The sequence below is a fragment of the Chlamydotis macqueenii genome, chromosome 2 (genome assembly GCF_036417535.1).
Source record: "Chlamydotis macqueenii isolate bChlMac1 chromosome 2, bChlMac1.mat, whole genome shotgun sequence".
NCBI classification, from domain to species: domain Eukaryota; kingdom Metazoa; phylum Chordata; class Aves; order Otidiformes; family Otididae; genus Chlamydotis; species Chlamydotis macqueenii.
In genome coordinates, this window is record NC_141557.1 from 38,431,368 (window position 1) to 38,449,315 (window position 17,948).

A 17,948-nucleotide genomic window follows, 5' to 3' on the forward strand; every position below is an offset into this window, starting at 1 on the left:
CTAACCATAATCTGTTTTAATAAGAAATACTGGAATGTTTTCACAGAAAAAAAAAAAATCATTTTTCCCTTTACCAAAATTCTAGACACTTCAAGGATTCTTTTTAATAAAGAATCTTTTCCCCAAAGGGAAGAATTAGCAAAGAGACAAAATTTGTGGTGAAAAACTTTGGCAGAAAATTTCATTTCTGCTAAATTCAGGTAGCAGTGAAGACTACATTTTTCATTTTTGGTTAGAAGCTCTTCTTAAACCAAGGTGTTTGCTGGCATCTTATTTTGAAAAACAGCACCGTAGGATGACTTCTTTAATAAGTGGGCATAAAACCCAGAGATTAGAAAGTCTCAGAGTGAGCAAAAAAACCCCCATGTGATATGATTTCTTTGCCAAGGCGACGAAGGTTTTTTAATAAAGGTCATGGAGAAATAGTCTCCAAAGACGGCGGTGTCTCTTTCCCCCTGTATGTTTACTCTTTTATTTCACTCCTTTACAGTGAAAGGCAGATCTTCACACGCACGCACACACATGCACACACAAAAGGAAACAACAACCAAGGCGGGGGGGGGGGGTGGGGGGGGAAGGAGCCTGAAATTTTAGTTACACCACATGTGGTTTTCATTTGTGAAAAATGAACAAGCTGTTTGTGGTTAAACTGTCTAATCTGCTGTTATCAATCTAGCACTGCATTCAAGATTTACAGGATACATCAGCTTCTGTGCCACATTAGCTGTAAAAGGGAGAGGGGGTGGGAGGAAAAAGGAGGAGGAGAGAGTTTATCCTGAGGAATAATATTTCCAATGCAGCCACACTCACACTACATCTGGTTGTGCTGGTAGCGGCAGTTAAATTGAAATATTTCACAGCGTGTGTCAGAAACATGCAGAATGGTAATTATGACAGATCTGATTAAGCCTGAGTGCCACTAGCTCCCTGGCCAGCTCCGGTTGTGCAGGTGTGACCTTGTGCGTGCCTGCGTGTGTAAATAAAATTAATTACAAGCGAGAGGGCGAAGGCTTCGGTGACATCACAAAGCGGAGAAACTCCCAAGGGGGAGACCTAATGGAATATTTTCCCTCAGTCTAATAATACAGTTCATATTGACTTGAGGTAATTAGTGGGATCATTAAAGCAGTTTTCCCGGCGTATTTGGCTGCCTGATCAGATTAGTGAAAATGTTCTTCAGAACAAGCCCTGTGTGGTCTGCCAGAGAAGGAGGAAATAAAAAGCAACAAAGCATATTTTGGAATGATAAGCAGCGCTGGACTTTTTGCACGGCATTTTGCAGGGCCGGTCTCGAGAGCCTGGGTGCCCGACTCTCCTGACCGATCCAATCTTTCATCCCAGGCACACGTGCTCCTGCTGCGTGTCATCTAAGACTTTTTAATTTTTCCTCCTCTATCCTTCAAAACTACGCTGTCTCTATCCCTCGTTGCTTAAAAAAAACAACCAACCAAACAAACAGATAAAAGCCTTGTGGAAGTGCTAGCTTTAGAAGAACTGCATTAAGATAACTGGGGGAAGGAAGAAGAATAAATGGGGTGATCAGTAACCCCCCACCTCTCCCCAAAAAGCTAACAGAACATTGAAGGCACTAGTTTGAGAATTAGTAACGTTTTCATTTCCAAATGAGCTTACCCCAGCAAAGAAAAAAAAAAAGAAAAAAGTTAAACTATGATATAAAGTCTTCCACGGTAACAGAACACAGAGCCCTAATCAAGAAATGGACCATTTGTTTAAAAACAGTCTATTGAGCATGCTCTACCTTGCAAATGGAATATGCCAAGCTCTGTCACAGATGGCAAGCTTTGACAGTTCCCATCCGTAGCGTCGATACTCGACAGTTCAGCACAAGATCAGTGACATTCTGTCTCATTAGAGCCACGCTAATTATCACAGCTAGTTTCAGGGGAAACCATGTGTTGCAATGGTCAATTTGAAGGAGTCTGTGCATCAACAAACTGGTAATAAGGATCAGACACCTTATTATATGACAGCATGCTGCCTATGATCTGATTTACTGAATCAGAGGTACTGAGGCAACACTGAAGCCTGATGGGTTATGGAATCGCGTGTACACAATGCGTATCTGAAATATGCTTTAAAAATAAAAGGGAGCTATATAGAAACAATACAAGTAAACATTTTTAAATGGTGAAGGGCTTTTTTCGTTTGTCATTAAGACATGCAGAGATGTTCAAGATCTTGCCAGTCACTTTTATCTTTAATCAAATCATATAAGATAAATAATTCAAAATGAAAACTGTAAAATTAAGGATTATGCTAAATTATAAATCATTCCATACTCTGATTTTTCAGTTTCAGTAACATGTACCAAACATTCCTTATGTTGTGCCGTCTTGCTGCTTTAACATAATTTTATATTTTGTAAAGAGCTTTGTCTACTTGGCTCTCTTTTTCCATTTGTACATTTAATGACTTAAACTTGTACTTCTCCTAGCTTCTCCCACACACCCGTGCTCCTTCCACCAGACCAAAATTAACCGACCAAGAACCCCCCTTTTGCTCTTTCTGGCCACCTGTGGGGCGGCATCCTGCCAGGTGCTCAGCGGTCCCAGCCCCAGCGCCTCCCAGGGACGTGGCTGCAGGCTGAGGACGTGAAGGCTTTAAGCATTACACTCCCAACCAAAGTAGGGCAGATGTGCACCGTGTCCCTCCAGGGAAGCTCTCCTTAGGGCTCAAATATACAGCGTTTCCTGAAGCTGCTACCAGTTCTTTAAACAGCCTCTACGCGGATTGTAAGTGGCGTCTGAACAGCTTGGGTTGCCACCCGCCTGGCTGGGAACCTCTAGCTGGAGCTGATTTGACCCCACATGTAAAGCACGCTCAGGAAGCACGCTTTTTCATCGGCGTGTCAACAAATCCAGCCTTTGCCTTACGTGTTGAAAAGGCTGCCCGGCCCCAAGGAGCTGTTTGAAGAGGTCAATATAATCCTCTTACCAGTTAAGTATTTTCCATTCTGTACCTTTTCCTTTAGCTTGAGCTATTTCAGGTTTTAATGTTTTTTTTTTCCCTCTATGCAGATTTCCATGGACAATTGCACGCTGATATGAACCACCCCGGAGATTTTAAGGCAGTTTCTCTTCAGTGCATCTTTGTTGATTCAGGAAGTTGCTGTCTACCTTTTACTAGCAAGAACCCAAGACTTGCTGAAGTCAACCCACTCCACCAAGGTCATACCAATAATGTGGGATATGGTCAGGATCAATACCGGCCCTTCTCAAAGTCTACCCAGATCAAGCGATAAGCAAGACAGAGTTATCTCTATTTTTCTACTTCCTTTCTGATAATTATTTTTTTTAAAATTCCTAAGGAAATTTCCTGAGGTTTTACCCTTTATTTCTGAGAAGAAATGTAAAAGAAATTAAGACACGGGGCAGAGGAAGGACCTGAGGTGCTCTAAACATTCATTTTCTTCTCACAACAGAAAACCAAAGATCTCTTTCCCTCCAACCTGGGAGAGACAGAACACACGATGACTCTGCAACACGATATTTTGTGAAAGAAACAAATCAGCTCTATCTGCCAAGTTTCACAGTTTCGCTGAATGACATGCCGCTTTATGGGGCAATTCTTGCTCACGCACAGAAGCTCATCTTGCCTTCTCTGTTCACACCCAATCCTGTCCTGACTTCTGCTGCTCATGGCACCCCTTCAACTGCCAGAGTGATCACCGCTGGGTAGCAAAGGAGGGGAGGAAAATAAAAATAATAATAAAAAAAAAAATAGAGGCTGTTGTGTGGTGTACTTCTGCAGCTAATGTTTTCTAACTACTGTATCTCACCTTCCCGTGAGGGTGAGGTGCTTATTTCCAGGTGGACCCATGAAATGATGGCAGACCTCAGAGCACACTTTATTTCCACCTCGCGTCTCCCCATGCAATATCCTACCCTGCTCCACAGAGAATCCATTGTATGTGTGTGTGCCCGGGGGGGGGGGTGCAGAAAGAAGATTTTTAACCCAAGATTTAAACCCAGGAAGTGACTCAGCTGCTCTGAGGGAGACAAAGACAGGAGATTACTTGATGGAGAAGCAGGATGATGGGCGAAGGACCGAGCCCCCGCCTGCCCCCCAGGCTGGACCCCGCCAGGGCAGCCTGAGGTGCAATGCCCCAAGGAAACAGCTTTGGAAATAAATTGCAAGACCCCCCTCTTAAAGCCACATTGTTACCAGAGGGTTACTCTTGGTGATAAAAAGGTTTCTTTTCCCCCCGCTGGAAAATTGTTGAATAGATCGTTCTATATCTGCGGTAATGGCATGTTACATCTTCGTGCCAGATCCACAATACCGTGCTTGTTCAGTGTGGGAAGCTGTTTAAAAATGACTTTCCTATTAGTGTATATAGCTTAGTCTCTAGATGGAAAAAGCCAGATCAAAGATATAGCATTTATAAAACTGCTGGTTAAAAAGATAAAAGTGAGATAACAGACATCAATTTTTCACTATAAATCTCTGGGTTTACTACAACATTAAAATTTCCAGTAAAAGCAGGGTTTTATATACCTGAACTCTAATGGCCTATTCTGAAAATATTTATGTCAGGAAAAGCATGGTATTTGCATGCCAAAAGCAATTTTAGTGCCAATGTTCAGCATTCCCTTCCCATTTAACTCTTTCGCATCTGCTCACAAGTGTTAGATGCTCTGCCTAGCGCCTACCCGTTGGGCTGACTCACGCAGCCTTTCGGAGGAGGACACTCCAGGTGCATGCTAAGGCAAAAAGTCAAACACTCCTAATGAAATGCCACTGCACAAAATACTTACCTGATGGCTCAGGATGGAGTGTCTAGCAATGGTCTGAACCACTGGTTTTACCTCCAAGCTTTGCATGTGGAACTACTCATTTCCATGGGGCCTAACTGCCTAACCAAAGTGAAAGATGGGGACAGAAGGACAGGAAATTGGGCAACACACTGCAACAGCTCAGAAGTAACGGGTCAAAAGTCTCTGTAATTAGATGAGGTTTCTGGAGGTATGAGCAGTACTCCATTAGTTTTATATTAAAATTTAAATCGGAGCTTGATTCTGTGAGCACTAAGTGTCTCTCCTTCAACGTAACAGGCATTCTGATTCAGTGAGAAGGGAGGACCTCGGCCACCTGCCTGGCCATACACAGCAACGGGCAGGATTGATGCTTCAGAAAAGTATCGATTTTACCTATTTATTCTATCATAAAGTTAACTTATTTAGGTATAATAAGTCAGGCTAACGATCTCACGCTGTAGCACTTGGGACACTCAGAGGTACAGAAATTGATATTACTTCAGTTTTTGCAAACTGTAATTTCCTAAATTTAAGAAAGCTGTAGCAACATCAGTTGGTGCTTCAGAAAAGTATCGATTTTACCTACTTACTCTATCACAAAGCAAACTTACTTAGGTATAATAATGCAGGCTAACAGCCTCCCACTGTAGCACATGGGACTCTCAGAGGTACGGAAGTCAATATTACTTCAGTTTTTGCAAACTGTAATTTCCTAAATTTAAGAAAACTTTAGCAACGTAAGCTGTTTTTCAGCAAAGTTTTGCCTTCTTCCCTACTTCATATTAGCACGTGCAGGCCGCAGCTTTTCAGGATAAGCCATTAATGTAAATGTAACTTCTCAAAATACAGCAAACATACAGGAGCACTACAAATCTCTACTTGCCTCATCTCTTGGGGCTTACAGGTTTGGGTTTTTTGTTTGTTTGTTTTTATGGAATAAAATTAGATTTCAGCATCTGTCACCATCAAGGAAAAAACCTCATCCCTGGCTCCCACAAGAAAACATTGTAACCAATGCACAGTTACTGAACCATGATGCCTTAATGATCAGTACACAAATCAACTTTTTTTTTTTTGTTTGAAATAATGAAATTAAGAATGTGGTTTCATAATTACTTGAATCAGACTGTCAGGTTATAAATTTAATAAAAACCCAATATGATTAAATTGTAAAAGTAATGCATATCACACAATTTATGTATGTGTGGATTCTTTTCATTTTGACTTATTCAGGTGTGCTGATTAAATTTTAGTAAACGATATTGTTAGTATTGCCGTTCTAACATTAAAAAACAACATGGAAGGAAACACAAAGCACTTGGTAAGCCTTTCTATCTTTTGTTTGCATGTATTTTTCTAAAGCTCTCTTTTCAACATAACCTAACAAAAAATACATAGACCTATTAGGCAGACAACTTGCAATAAAAATGCAAGATTTTAAATACTGACGTTAGGTGTTTTGCCAATTACAATTCTAAAACTCCCCAAAGATAGGACGTATTCAAGCAATTTGAATAATAATATCTTCCTCAGTATAACCATAGTAACTTTTAAAGTATATCTTTTGAATTTAACAGAATTTGAATTTATTCTGCAGATAATATATTGATACTTAAAAACATGGCAATTTTAAAAATATACAGAATGTATACTTTCCTATAAGGGAAAAGAATTCAACACCTGAAGGCATCTTCTAGTTGACCCCCCAAACTCATTCAAGCCCATGCGCCAGATAGTCCCTTTCCTTTGGGAAAGCCAACAAGCCGCCCGCAAAGCACACCGTGAAACTACAAGTACGCAAATCATCACTCGCCTAAGCCACAGCATAGTCTCACTGATATCACTGCCATCTCTTCCTTCTCCCATCACCCCTTCCTTGCCCTGCGCTATGACCTCTGCTGCACGGAGCCCCTGCAGCCAGCCGGCTCGCTGAGCATCAGGTCCAGCTGCAGTCCCCTGTCAACCAGGTAACTCTTGCCAAAGGCACTAACACAGCGCAAAGGAAGACGCTTGTTTTTCACTTCAGCGCTACCTAAATAGAAACTTCTCTAGCGCATCATTTAATAGCTCTTCTGTACAAAGTGCTCTAGTCAGCAGAACATTATCTGCAGTCTCCTGACTCAGGCAAGCCCAGCCACCTTGCAGATGCTGGCTGCTTGGACACCCAGTCTAACAATGACCCAAATCAGTTCCTTAAAAAAACCATAAATAAAAAGGCCCTCCAGCAAACAACTGTCTTTGTCTACTGGCAGAGCTGTTTTAAGTCACGTACTGTTTTATACCATAACTCCTGACTACACTCAGGAGTTAATCAACTTTTTATACTGAAAATAACATAAGAGCAGCAATATCCAACTTTCGTGATTTTAAAAATAGAACTGTTAACCAACACATCATTTTCTAATATGTGTCCTCCAGACTTTTTGCTGTAACTGGAAGTGATTATCCCAGGATTTCCAGTTCTGAGCTGGAAATCAATATCCTCAAATTAAAAAAAAAAAAAAAAACAATGGACCTCTCTCAAGAGAGGTTCTCTTAAAGAATATGTTTGAATAAGTCTCTTTTTTGTGCAAGGGAGACTTCTTGCCCTAAGCAATATTTCTCTGTACTGTTGAGAAGTTCCAATGCAGAATTTTTTTACAATACATATATTTCCTTTAATATACATAGCTTTCCTACACATTTAAAGCTTATTAATTGGCTGACTAGTAGTCAACCGGTTAGAGAAGACCCAACACATCCAATTTACCTAAGGGGTTACTTGTGTGAAGCAGCTTTCTACTACAAATGGCACTTTGGCTAACTACAGACCTGAAAGCTTGCTTAACACATAAATTAACATTGCATTGCTTAAATTATGGAGAAAAATAACCTCTGAGAATATAGGCATAATCTCCACAATAAAAGGAAAAATAACTACATGTTTGGTGGTTTTCTATACTTGGTAGTAAAGTTTGTACAAGAACCTAAATCTTATATCAATACTTTAAAAAGACCGCATTGCATCCTCTAGAAGCTTTTGTGCTTCACTTTGATTACCTGTCCCTTTTAAAGTCAGCATTGGAAGAACTGTCCCACCTAGAAATCTTAAGACTACGCACTTAAATAAATATACTATCACACAAATCAGATTAGATCAAAGTTACATGGACCAATAGATTGGCTTCAGACCTTAGTTTTGCAGAGAATTGCAATGGAAAGGGGAAGGTGTAGAAAACGGACAGTTTTCTAACCCAGAGTCTTGACATGTAAATAAAGACATCTGAGGAGCACGCAGGTTGGAATCTGCTGTAACATTCTATCATAATTAGAAACATTTCAAGAGCCCTGTAATTTCCAATCAAAATTACAGTAATTTCTGATATACAAGCCATGATTCATGACAGAATTTTTACATTCCATGGGAGATTATAGTGGCCTGATGTATGACACACTGAGTACAGCACTAACATAAACAATTCAGTTTAATGTTTAAACAGCACTTGGTGTTTAGAATCCCACAATAAAAGAAACATATTATTGTAGAAATTATCACTTTGACAGTGATTGAAGGGTAGACAGGCATGTGGCCTATAAAGCTATAATTTTTACAGTCCACAGCTTGAGTATAATCACTTTGATATAACATTTCCAAAATATCCCTTGAAATGCTCCTTACAGCATAGAACTTAAGAGATAACATCCTTTCTGTACAATGAAATGGAGTAAACTCCAAAACGTGAATAATGCAGAAGTCAAAAGTTAAAGACTGTTAAAAACAAAACCAGCACTAAAATGCTGACGGCCCAAGAAAGACTGATCTAACTGATCATTATCAGCTTTCAATGGAAGATGCCGTATTTTTCTATGAAGCAATTTCAGAAAAATAAAGAAATAGTGACTAAGTGGACTTAACATTTAATCTAACATGAAAATCCAACATTGCAAGCACTGGTGCCTTTTACCATTTCTTTCAAGCGTTGGTATAATCGTGGTTCTAGTCTTTCCCATTTTTCTCTGTGTTTTTCCTTTACTTACTTTTTGAGTGCATTCTCACTTAAATCAACGTTTTTGCATACTCCAGTGATCTTTCTCAGAAGACATGTCACTTATAATAATCACACCCAACAAGTGCTTGCTGATTTCCCTCTCTTGCCACTAAGCTTGACAGAAATTCTTCAGTTGAAGAAAACAGAATAGGAAGCCCACACAACAGAAGTTTAAAACTGAATATGCGATAAATATGTATGCACACACACAGGTAACCAAGCAGCCATCACATTCCACAAAGATTATACATGTTTTCTCAGATGTAACTTGTTTAACTGTAATTTGTTGGAGTTTTTTTCTGGTTTTGACACGGACAGTGCTGCCCCACCTCCCATACAGAGCCTCACCAGCAGGTCTGCTGCACCCAGGCCTGTTTCTGACTAAATATTTTTGCAAAAAACAGAACCCCAACACTCCTCCTTCCAGTGCATGTAACTGCCAAACACCAAAGCCTTGAGATTAATTTGGCAGCAATACATATAGCTCTCACATAGCTTTTGCAGGTCCACACCAGGAAGGAACTAATGAACCTGATGCCTTCTGAGCCACGCAAGACCCTCAGGCACGCAGAGAAGGCATCTTGCTGGTGGGCAAGGGGGAGGGAGGCCTCTCAGGAAGCTGCTTCTCAACCTTGCCTGGCCAAGGGTAACCAGAGGTTACCTTCGAACTCAGCAAGGAGCTCCAAGTTGTGGTACCGGGCTGGTTGGCTAACCAGCCACTCGTCATAACTCACACAGCAAGAGATCAAAACTGAGGAAGGGGAAAAAAAAAATCACACAGGACAGGGAGGCTGTCGCACCCTGGGAACTTTACCTGGCTTTTGGTTGCCGCAACCTTTGCAAAGAGTGCTTGAGACACCTTAGCTCTCTTCATTTCCTGCTGAATCTCATCGTAAATGGAAGCATTAATGTTCATGGAATTATTTTCTGTTTTTCCATTCCTCTCCGTAGCAATAGTAGCAGTTTTGACCTAGAAAATACATTTCATGAGACCTTTTTCATTATAAAAAAGTTATTTTCCTCTCTTTCCCTCCCTGAGTAGTTCCCTTTTGCATTTTATTCCTTTTATTCAATTTTGCTCTGATATTCTTTCAGCTTTTCAGACTTAACATTACAGGTTATCCATGGTGCAGGCAACCGGGAAACAAGAAAATTCAGCACATTGTAACAGGTGAGTGCATCTGAAATACGAGTTACCATTAACTGACCACTGTGAATTTCAATGTAATAAAACAAATTAGGTGGAAACCTGTCAAACAGTCTTGTAGAGACTTGTGAGTCCTTACATGACTTCTTTGCCCCACGCAAATTAAGTGAAAATTTTAAGTGCAGCATAAAAGAGTCTCTAATGAAATAGAAACCTGACAGATACATCTTGATTCATGCCTTATGTCCAGTACACTCAAATCCATGATAATGTAGAAAAGTTGTGGCTTTAGGTTTAACTTTTAAAAATATTATTTTATCAGTTTAATTCTCAAGCCTTTTCAAAGAAAATGATAACTTAGAATAAGACATATTTTAACCACTCTTTCATAAAATCAAGATAGAGCTTTCCAAAAATTATTAATTCTAGTTGTATTTCACTTACATACATCAAATATTTATTCTTCTTGCAGTCTAGGTTAAAAAAAACCATGAAAACAAGACAGAATGATTACAAGACAGAATGATTACACTACCACCTCTATGCTGTATCTGGAGCACTAAGGAAAACAACAAAAAATACATTACTAGTGACATGATGTGCAGAATACTATCCTTTCCTTCACCCTCTGGAAATGATGGAAGTGATGTTTCAACACCAAGAATCATCCCACTGAGGCTACAGTGCAGTTTCTGCAATGTCAGTTGAGCGGTACAGAAAAATCAGCACGTAGGTTACTCAGCTTATCCTACAATAGTCTCAATAGTTAAGGATGACATCTTTCTTTAGCAGCTACTCTTGCAATGCTTGCCCAAGCTTAGTGGACCTAACGGACCACTAATTCTAAAGTGGACCTGAGGAAAGGAAAGACTGGATTTCTGCCAAGAACTCACAAGATGACGATGCAAAATCAAACCTTTTGATTTCAATTCAAACCTACTGGTTCATACTGAGGCTGTTGAGAGCTGAATTAATTTAGCCATTCAGAAGTTACACATCTAGCCTAGGTTAGTCATTCAGGCTACCTCTAAATCTAATGGACAGAGCTTGGCATTTCCAGAGGGTGATTCAGCCTGCTCTTAAGAATGTGTCTAAAACCACACTTTCACTATCAGTTTAATCCAGTGCAAGTCAGCATCTTCCTGTGCTCTAAAGTCCCTTGAGGTTCAAAGGGAAATTATGACAACACGATAATTCATCTTCTAATCTCACTCTCTATGTGCTTTCATATGTCACAGGTCTCATGATATGAGAGTCAAAGGGTTTGGGTGAGAGATGTACTTAGGCAATTCATCAGCCCATTTTTTCCTAGAAATGTCACGCTCAATTTGTGTTAACTATCCTCCACAAAGCTTTTAAGATAAAATAATCTAGCCCAGAAACAGGGAGTGCATGCTGCTTTTGCTGAGTCTGATTTGTCTATCAGGCTTTTCAGGAGCTGTGCTAGTACATGCCGATCAGCTGGAAGGGGTGAAACACCAGCAAGAACAAGGTGTCCACCTGCCTCCTTCTGGTAGGCATTTTGCACTTTCTGGTGTCTGAAAACAGGAGTCCTAAATGAAAAGGAAAATGAAGAAAAAGTCCAGAATGTGGCATACAGTTCATTATGTAATTTGCTTTCATCTGGAAACAATGGGTAGTTTGCAGCCATGACCTGGAGTGAGGTGTTTCCTTTTCTGCAGTGCGACATTTTACCGGCGACACTGCAGCAGAGGATGGCCAAGCCTGGGCCAACGGCTCCTCAGAAACATTTGGGACATCTGGCAGTGGGTAGTGTGAAGAGCAGCACCATGAACCTCCCTTCTTCCCACCGCAGAGCAGGAAAACGCATGCCTCATGCTGGCCAAATCAGCATGGGGCCACAAGAGCAGGTGCATCTCCTGAACATCATACAGTGAAATCATTTGAAAATTACAAAATCAGTGGTAATTTTATAACCTTTAAATGGAAAGAACTTGGTAAAAGATAACTGACAACCAATGGAGATGTTAAATATACAACTGGAGACAGCCTTTTCTGCTTGCATGTAAAAATCAGGCTAAGCTAAAGTAGAAAATTAAAAAGTAATGTCTTTGTCAACACATCTTCTTGGACCTCCGGTTTACATTTTGGCAAAGTTATTTCCGTCCTTCCCAAAGAAATATTTCTGATGTAACTAATCTTTGAGGATCCTGAAAGGAAGATAAGAAGATGAAAGTTTTCAGGTAGCATACACAAATCCAAGGAAGGAAACTGCTTTTGCAATCCTGATTGAAATATCTCTCCTCTCCTCTGCCTTTTTGACTGCTACTCAGCTTCCAAAGACAGCCTCATGTTGTATCAGTACTTCATAGAACACCGAACTGAGCTGTGAACACCCAGATCATCAAAAACCAAGACTCATACACCACATCGGAGGCATAATATAAACTGTGTATCTTGGTCCACACTTTTCAATGTCCAATTCAATATGGATATGCATTTAACCCAAGGGAATTACTGAAAATCCTCATTTTGGTTGGCAAATCACATCTATCTTTCTTTATATAGGTGCAACAAACTCAACAGCATCCAATATGTCACGAAAGTTAAAACAAGCAAACAAACTCCTATTGTCTTCTGTTGATACTAAATTAGGAAGTGAACAATAGAAAACACTAATATCTGCATCAAAAAGCCATGTTAACCCAAAGAGCTTCAAAAGAATAAATGTTTTAAAGCTCTAAAATAACGGGTTTGGGGATTATCAAGAGTTGTTGTTCACAGCCATATACCCTCTCCAATTTACATCATTGGCCAAGTATAAAAATTTTTCCCCCGCCTCTTAATAATTTCTCTTCAAAGATCAGGTATAGACGGTTGCTGGACTACATGGACTATTGGTCTGCTCTGGTCTGATGAATTCCATGCAATAATGCTAATTAACCTCTTGGAGAATATCCATACATAAAATTGTTTCATAATTTATACATAGCAAGCATCTAGGCTGTTGTGTTGAATTTAGAATTGAGTTCAAGACAGAGGCTGTTTGAAGCTAGGTTGAAAAAACACCCTCCTCCTCAAAAAAATCCAACAGAAAACAAAAAAGCCCTCAATGGTGAAACTTCAGGACTTGGGAGAGGAGGTGGAAAAAGTATTCATTTTGGAGAGAAAAACAAAACAAAACATAATCTCTCATCTCATCCACACTTAAGCACAACCTCCCACCCCACCCACACTTACAGCCACATTTTCTGTTTAGGAAAGAAACCACAGATCAGTTTTTTTGGTTTTTTTTTTTTTTTTTTTACAGTAACAAAATTTTGCAAACACTAACTGAACAGGGGAGCATTATTTTACAAATGTAACACACTGAGAATCAGAAATTCTTTTGGCCATCTTCCTATCACCAATCAATTTAGTCTTTCAAAAATACTTTAAAACCCACCCCCTACATCCATCCCCTCTTGGCCTGCCCAGATATATCTTCTCATCAAGACTGATTACAGTAGCAAGAAGTTCTGGATTAATTCAATTTTCCTAAACAGAGGATGGGTTGTTACAGAAGGAATAACCAAATCTGAAAAGGTTTTCACAAACATGGAAGCTCATTTCTTCCCCACTGAAACTGAAACAAAAAAAAAAAAAAATCTTTTATAACACATTCTCATAAGTACTGTTTTAGCTTGGGAACAAAAATCTTCTTTAATCCCGGTTTAGCTTTTAATATTACATCGTACATTAAAATTCATAAAGTAGTTCATTCCAGGCAAAACAAACTACTTTTCAGTTCTGCTCTGCAAATAGCACAGGAGGTACAATAAATGCTGTTGCTTTCAGAACAGCTTTTATCGGGACAAGGTTTACTACTCCATTATTACAGTGGCGCCTGGAAGTGCAGTTATAGTTAAGTGTCAGGGTTTCCATTAACTCTCCTCCATGGTGGTTTTTGCGGGGGGGGGGGGGGGGGGGTGGGGGGGGGGGAGGGTGGGTGAGTGGCTTGCATTTATTATTTTGTGCATTTTTACTTTCATTAAAATGCAACTTGGCACAAAGACCGTCAACCTAAATCTCAAATTTTGCAGACTTAAAACCAGAAATTTTGCTGGTGGTGACGTAGGGCATGCACATGTATTTGAATTCCAGGGCTCCACCACCAAGCTTCATGGGAGCTGGTGTTATCCAGGGTTCCTTGCAATGGAGGTTCACTGGTCCTCAAACACCAGCAAAGCAGTGTCCTCCTCAAGAGTAATCTTTCAAGAGTGATATCCCATCTCTGGGACCCGAGCAGAAATTGTTTTAGCATGAAGGAACTGTAATTTATCTGCAGTCAGAGGGAGGCCAGGATTATATTTATGAAAATGAAGGTTTTTGTCAACTGAGTACCCAGAACCATGACTCACCAAGGATTTGTGGACACTTCTTAAAAACACTGCCATGTTAAAATTATGTTCTGCTCTTGATGTTACATGTATTCTGTTTTTACATAGGATGATGATGGGCCTCAAGATTTAGGACAAATTTTATTTGGGGAATAGGGGGGGCAAGAAGGATTTCTTCCCCAGCTCTGCTGAAACGGAGACTACTTGTCCTGAGAAGGAAGTGTTCATAACTGCAGAATGGCTAACAACTTTTAACCAGAATATTTTGGAAAATAAAATCTGGGACACCTGTCTCCACCCTCCCTTCAAGCTGTACTAAGGAGGAGGGAGTCCTCTTCACCCCACACCCTGAACTGCCCCAATGAGAGGGAGACGCCATCCCTAGCACCTCCCTGGAGAACTCCATCCACCCTGAACGTAGCTCCACACCCAGCATCCTCTGAAGTATCCCCACATCCTCTGGTCCTCACACAATGTGTAAAATAAACTCATGCTCTGAATTTGACTTAGGGAGAATCAGAAAGGACCTCTGTGGGCTGATCTACAAGATGAAGGTGTTGAAAAGGGAAAAAAAAATAATAAGAGAAATAGAACAAGAAAAGAGCTTTTTACCTTCCTTCTAGGTTGGAGAGGTTAAACTATGCCTCCATGCAGTACCTACCTGATGGAGATGCTATTGTTTATGAACTCCACTGCCCCAGGAAAGAGCCTGACAGACAGGCTTTTGCCCCAGGAGGTGGCAAGATGACCAACGTCCAAGGGAAAAACTCTTGTGCATGCTGTCTTCTTGTGCTCAGTCCACCAGCGTGGAAGATAGTAGCAGACTTTTACAACTTGACCACCTTAGATGGCTACACATGTACCCCAAAAGCTCATGCATTAGAGGCTAATGATTTCAATTTACAAAAAAAAAAAAGAAAAAAAACCAAAAAACAAAAAGTAAGATTTTGCTTTTTTGTTTAAGTCAGAGAGAAAGGGAGAAGTAAGGGGGACAAAGGACTTCTTAAAGGATTTCAAAAAAGAATTGGAAACAATCCAGATACTAGTTGCTACTTGAGCTAATGTAAGAATGCTGTAAAAATGAGATAAATTCAACACAGTTCCTTCTAACTCAGGCACCAGGGTTTATGCTTGGTAAGTTCCTACTATCCTATCAGACCTCCAAGGTCACGCTTTCTGTTTTTGCATGCAACAGTACGCAAAATTCACACAGAATAAGCTCAGCTGCTAAATGGTTAAGTCTGCTCTACTGTCTGGCCACCAGTTGGCAACACAAAAATGCAAAATAGATCCTTTTCAGGATGTTTATTTTCACATCCTTCCGAAACTGATAACGTGCAATTGCAAAATAAACCTTCATGTGTGGCATATTAGCTCCCATTTTTCATGGTTTCATAGTTTAATTGTTTCAAATCTTACGCTGGTCTAAAGATTTAATATTAAATATGTTGGCTCTTGCGTAAATTCTGTTGTCAGGATAAACGGTCTGTTTTGTCTTTCAATAGTTATCCAAGCAGCTCACAGCTAAGCTAGAAAAATATTATGCTCTATTCCTGTATAGTGAACTTTAAATAATTGCTTATAATAAATTTAGTAGTAAGGAGACTCGTCGTTTTATTTCCTCAGCATGAAATATTTGACAAACTGTGGACATTTGAGGGGGTATCAGAGTAGTAGTTTGCATTAATAATTTTCAGTATCCTGACTACAACTTATTTCTGCTACAATTTGTAAAGTTATACTTGCCAGTGCAACAACTAAAATAATTTCATTATTATTTCTAGCATTAAGTATTGTACTTATGTTACCAACACAGATATTTCAATTTTCAAACTTAGGGCCCTGCACACTCGTAGCAGCTGAAAAGTGCTACATGTGTTTATAGGTGGGTAATTCTGGCAACACGTGAAAAGGTCGCACAGAATCCCAGCTCAGAGGTTTCTACATCCTCGGTCCATCCATTAGGTAAAGTGTGTATGTTTCGCTGAATGACAAAGAACAACATAACAACTAGAAAAATAACTGGTTTGTTCTGTAGACCTCAAGTATTAGTCTGTAAGGCTTCCCTGTTAACATGTTTTCCTTTTGAAAAGGATCAAAACAAAACTGCATGCTGTTTCCACTTTGAACTGTCACCATTAGGTTAACTATACTCCTGACTCCCATTTAAAAAAAATGAAATCTAATCATGAACAAGAGCATAGTAGAGACAGATAGATCCCCCTGCCTCCAACCCCTAAATTTGGACTTACAGTTTGTTTTGCTGGTTAAGAAAATCCCTAAGTCTCACTTTCTTTCTGGCTGCAAGGAATTTATACAGTTTAAAGCGTAAATTAAAACCAATATGAGGACTACCTCTGACTTGACATCCTTCTGGAAGGTCCTGTAATTAACTCTGTTCTTTAGCTGTGAAATTGCCCAAGACCACTTGAGACAGAGTGAGACATTACCTTGGCAGAAAGAGATAAGTTAAGAAGGAGGGTTACCCTTTGCTCTGAATTACCTGGGCTGTGGGAGCAGGTACAGATATTAAACCAAACTCAAATGTTACTTTAAACACAGTTATCTATATTTAACTATTTCCCACTAAAGCATTACTATGTAAATAGGTTCTCATCCTTTATCTTGAAGAGTATCTATAGTGGATTTCACAGACTAAACTCAGTTAATGATAACAAAACTAGACCATTAGCACAGTCTGTTCTTTCTGCTAAAAATGTTTTATCTTCTTGTGAAAAGTACTGCAGCAGGTCAAAGTGATCTTCTGTCCTCCCTTTTCCTACAATTTTGTTATTCATTACTTCAGTGGGGTACTTAGTACCCATTAGCTGCAGAAAAATTAGAAAAATAATCTTGAGGAATTTATAGCATTCAGAATGGGTATGGAATATAGTCATAGACACAAATCTAAGCCTAGCTAGCAAAAAACTGCTCTGTGTTTATAAAACCAGCCATCACAAAATTCCCACCATCCCAAAGCCTTGCTTTGTATAGCAAATCTGGACTGTGTATACAGCATGATTCCCACATATCTGCCTATCAGTTTGTTTTGTCCTCGCATTGGTACAACCTTGAGCCACAGCAATGCAGAGTCTTTCAGAAAAGATACAGTTTCTTGGAGTGTTTCATTCACGACCACGTTTCTTCTTTGTGGAAACCCTATGCATTCCTATGGCTTACACCTGTATTTTTCACGTACCCTAAAACCAGCATCAGAGTTTCCTTGATAGACACAAGGACTATCCCATTGAATTTCTGGATCCAACTCTATCAAACTTCATAATTTGGGGAGAATTAAACTAATAGCCCCACTAGATTTTAGAGAAATCAAAAGAAGTTTCATTTGAACAAATACTGAATGAAGCTTTAATGAACATATCCAAATCTTTCAGAGTGATAGCTACAGCAAGTCTGTTATGTTATTCAATTGTCAGTAGCCTGACCTGGTGAAAGTGTGCCCAGCATTTTGGGATGGAGTCCTCTTTCCCCTATCCCTTTAGTTTTATCTGTTTGTTTTCTGGAAGATAGTTTTTAAGGTAATACGATGTACTCATACTTCTGCTTTTATTCCCACTCAGTTTAGTAGTCCAAATCCTTCAAAATCCCTATTTGAACCTCTAACACTAAAACCAACATCCAAGAATTACAGGAAAAA

The 17,948-nt window shown here is 39.7% G+C and overlaps 1 protein-coding gene across 6 annotated transcripts in view; it reads right to left on the reverse strand.

Annotated features, from left to right (window-relative positions):
- The window catches only part of SATB1 (SATB homeobox 1), a 93,669-nt gene that overhangs the window by 17,567 nt on the left and 58,154 nt on the right, over positions 1-17,948 (reverse strand). For all 6 annotated transcript variants that reach the window (XM_086742642.1, XM_086742640.1, XM_086742641.1 and 3 more), the window contains one exon: positions 9,621-9,776. In XM_086742642.1, the coding sequence (XP_086598768.1) occupies positions 9,621-9,776 (156 nt within the window). The remainder of the gene's footprint in view (positions 1-9,620; positions 9,777-17,948) is intronic.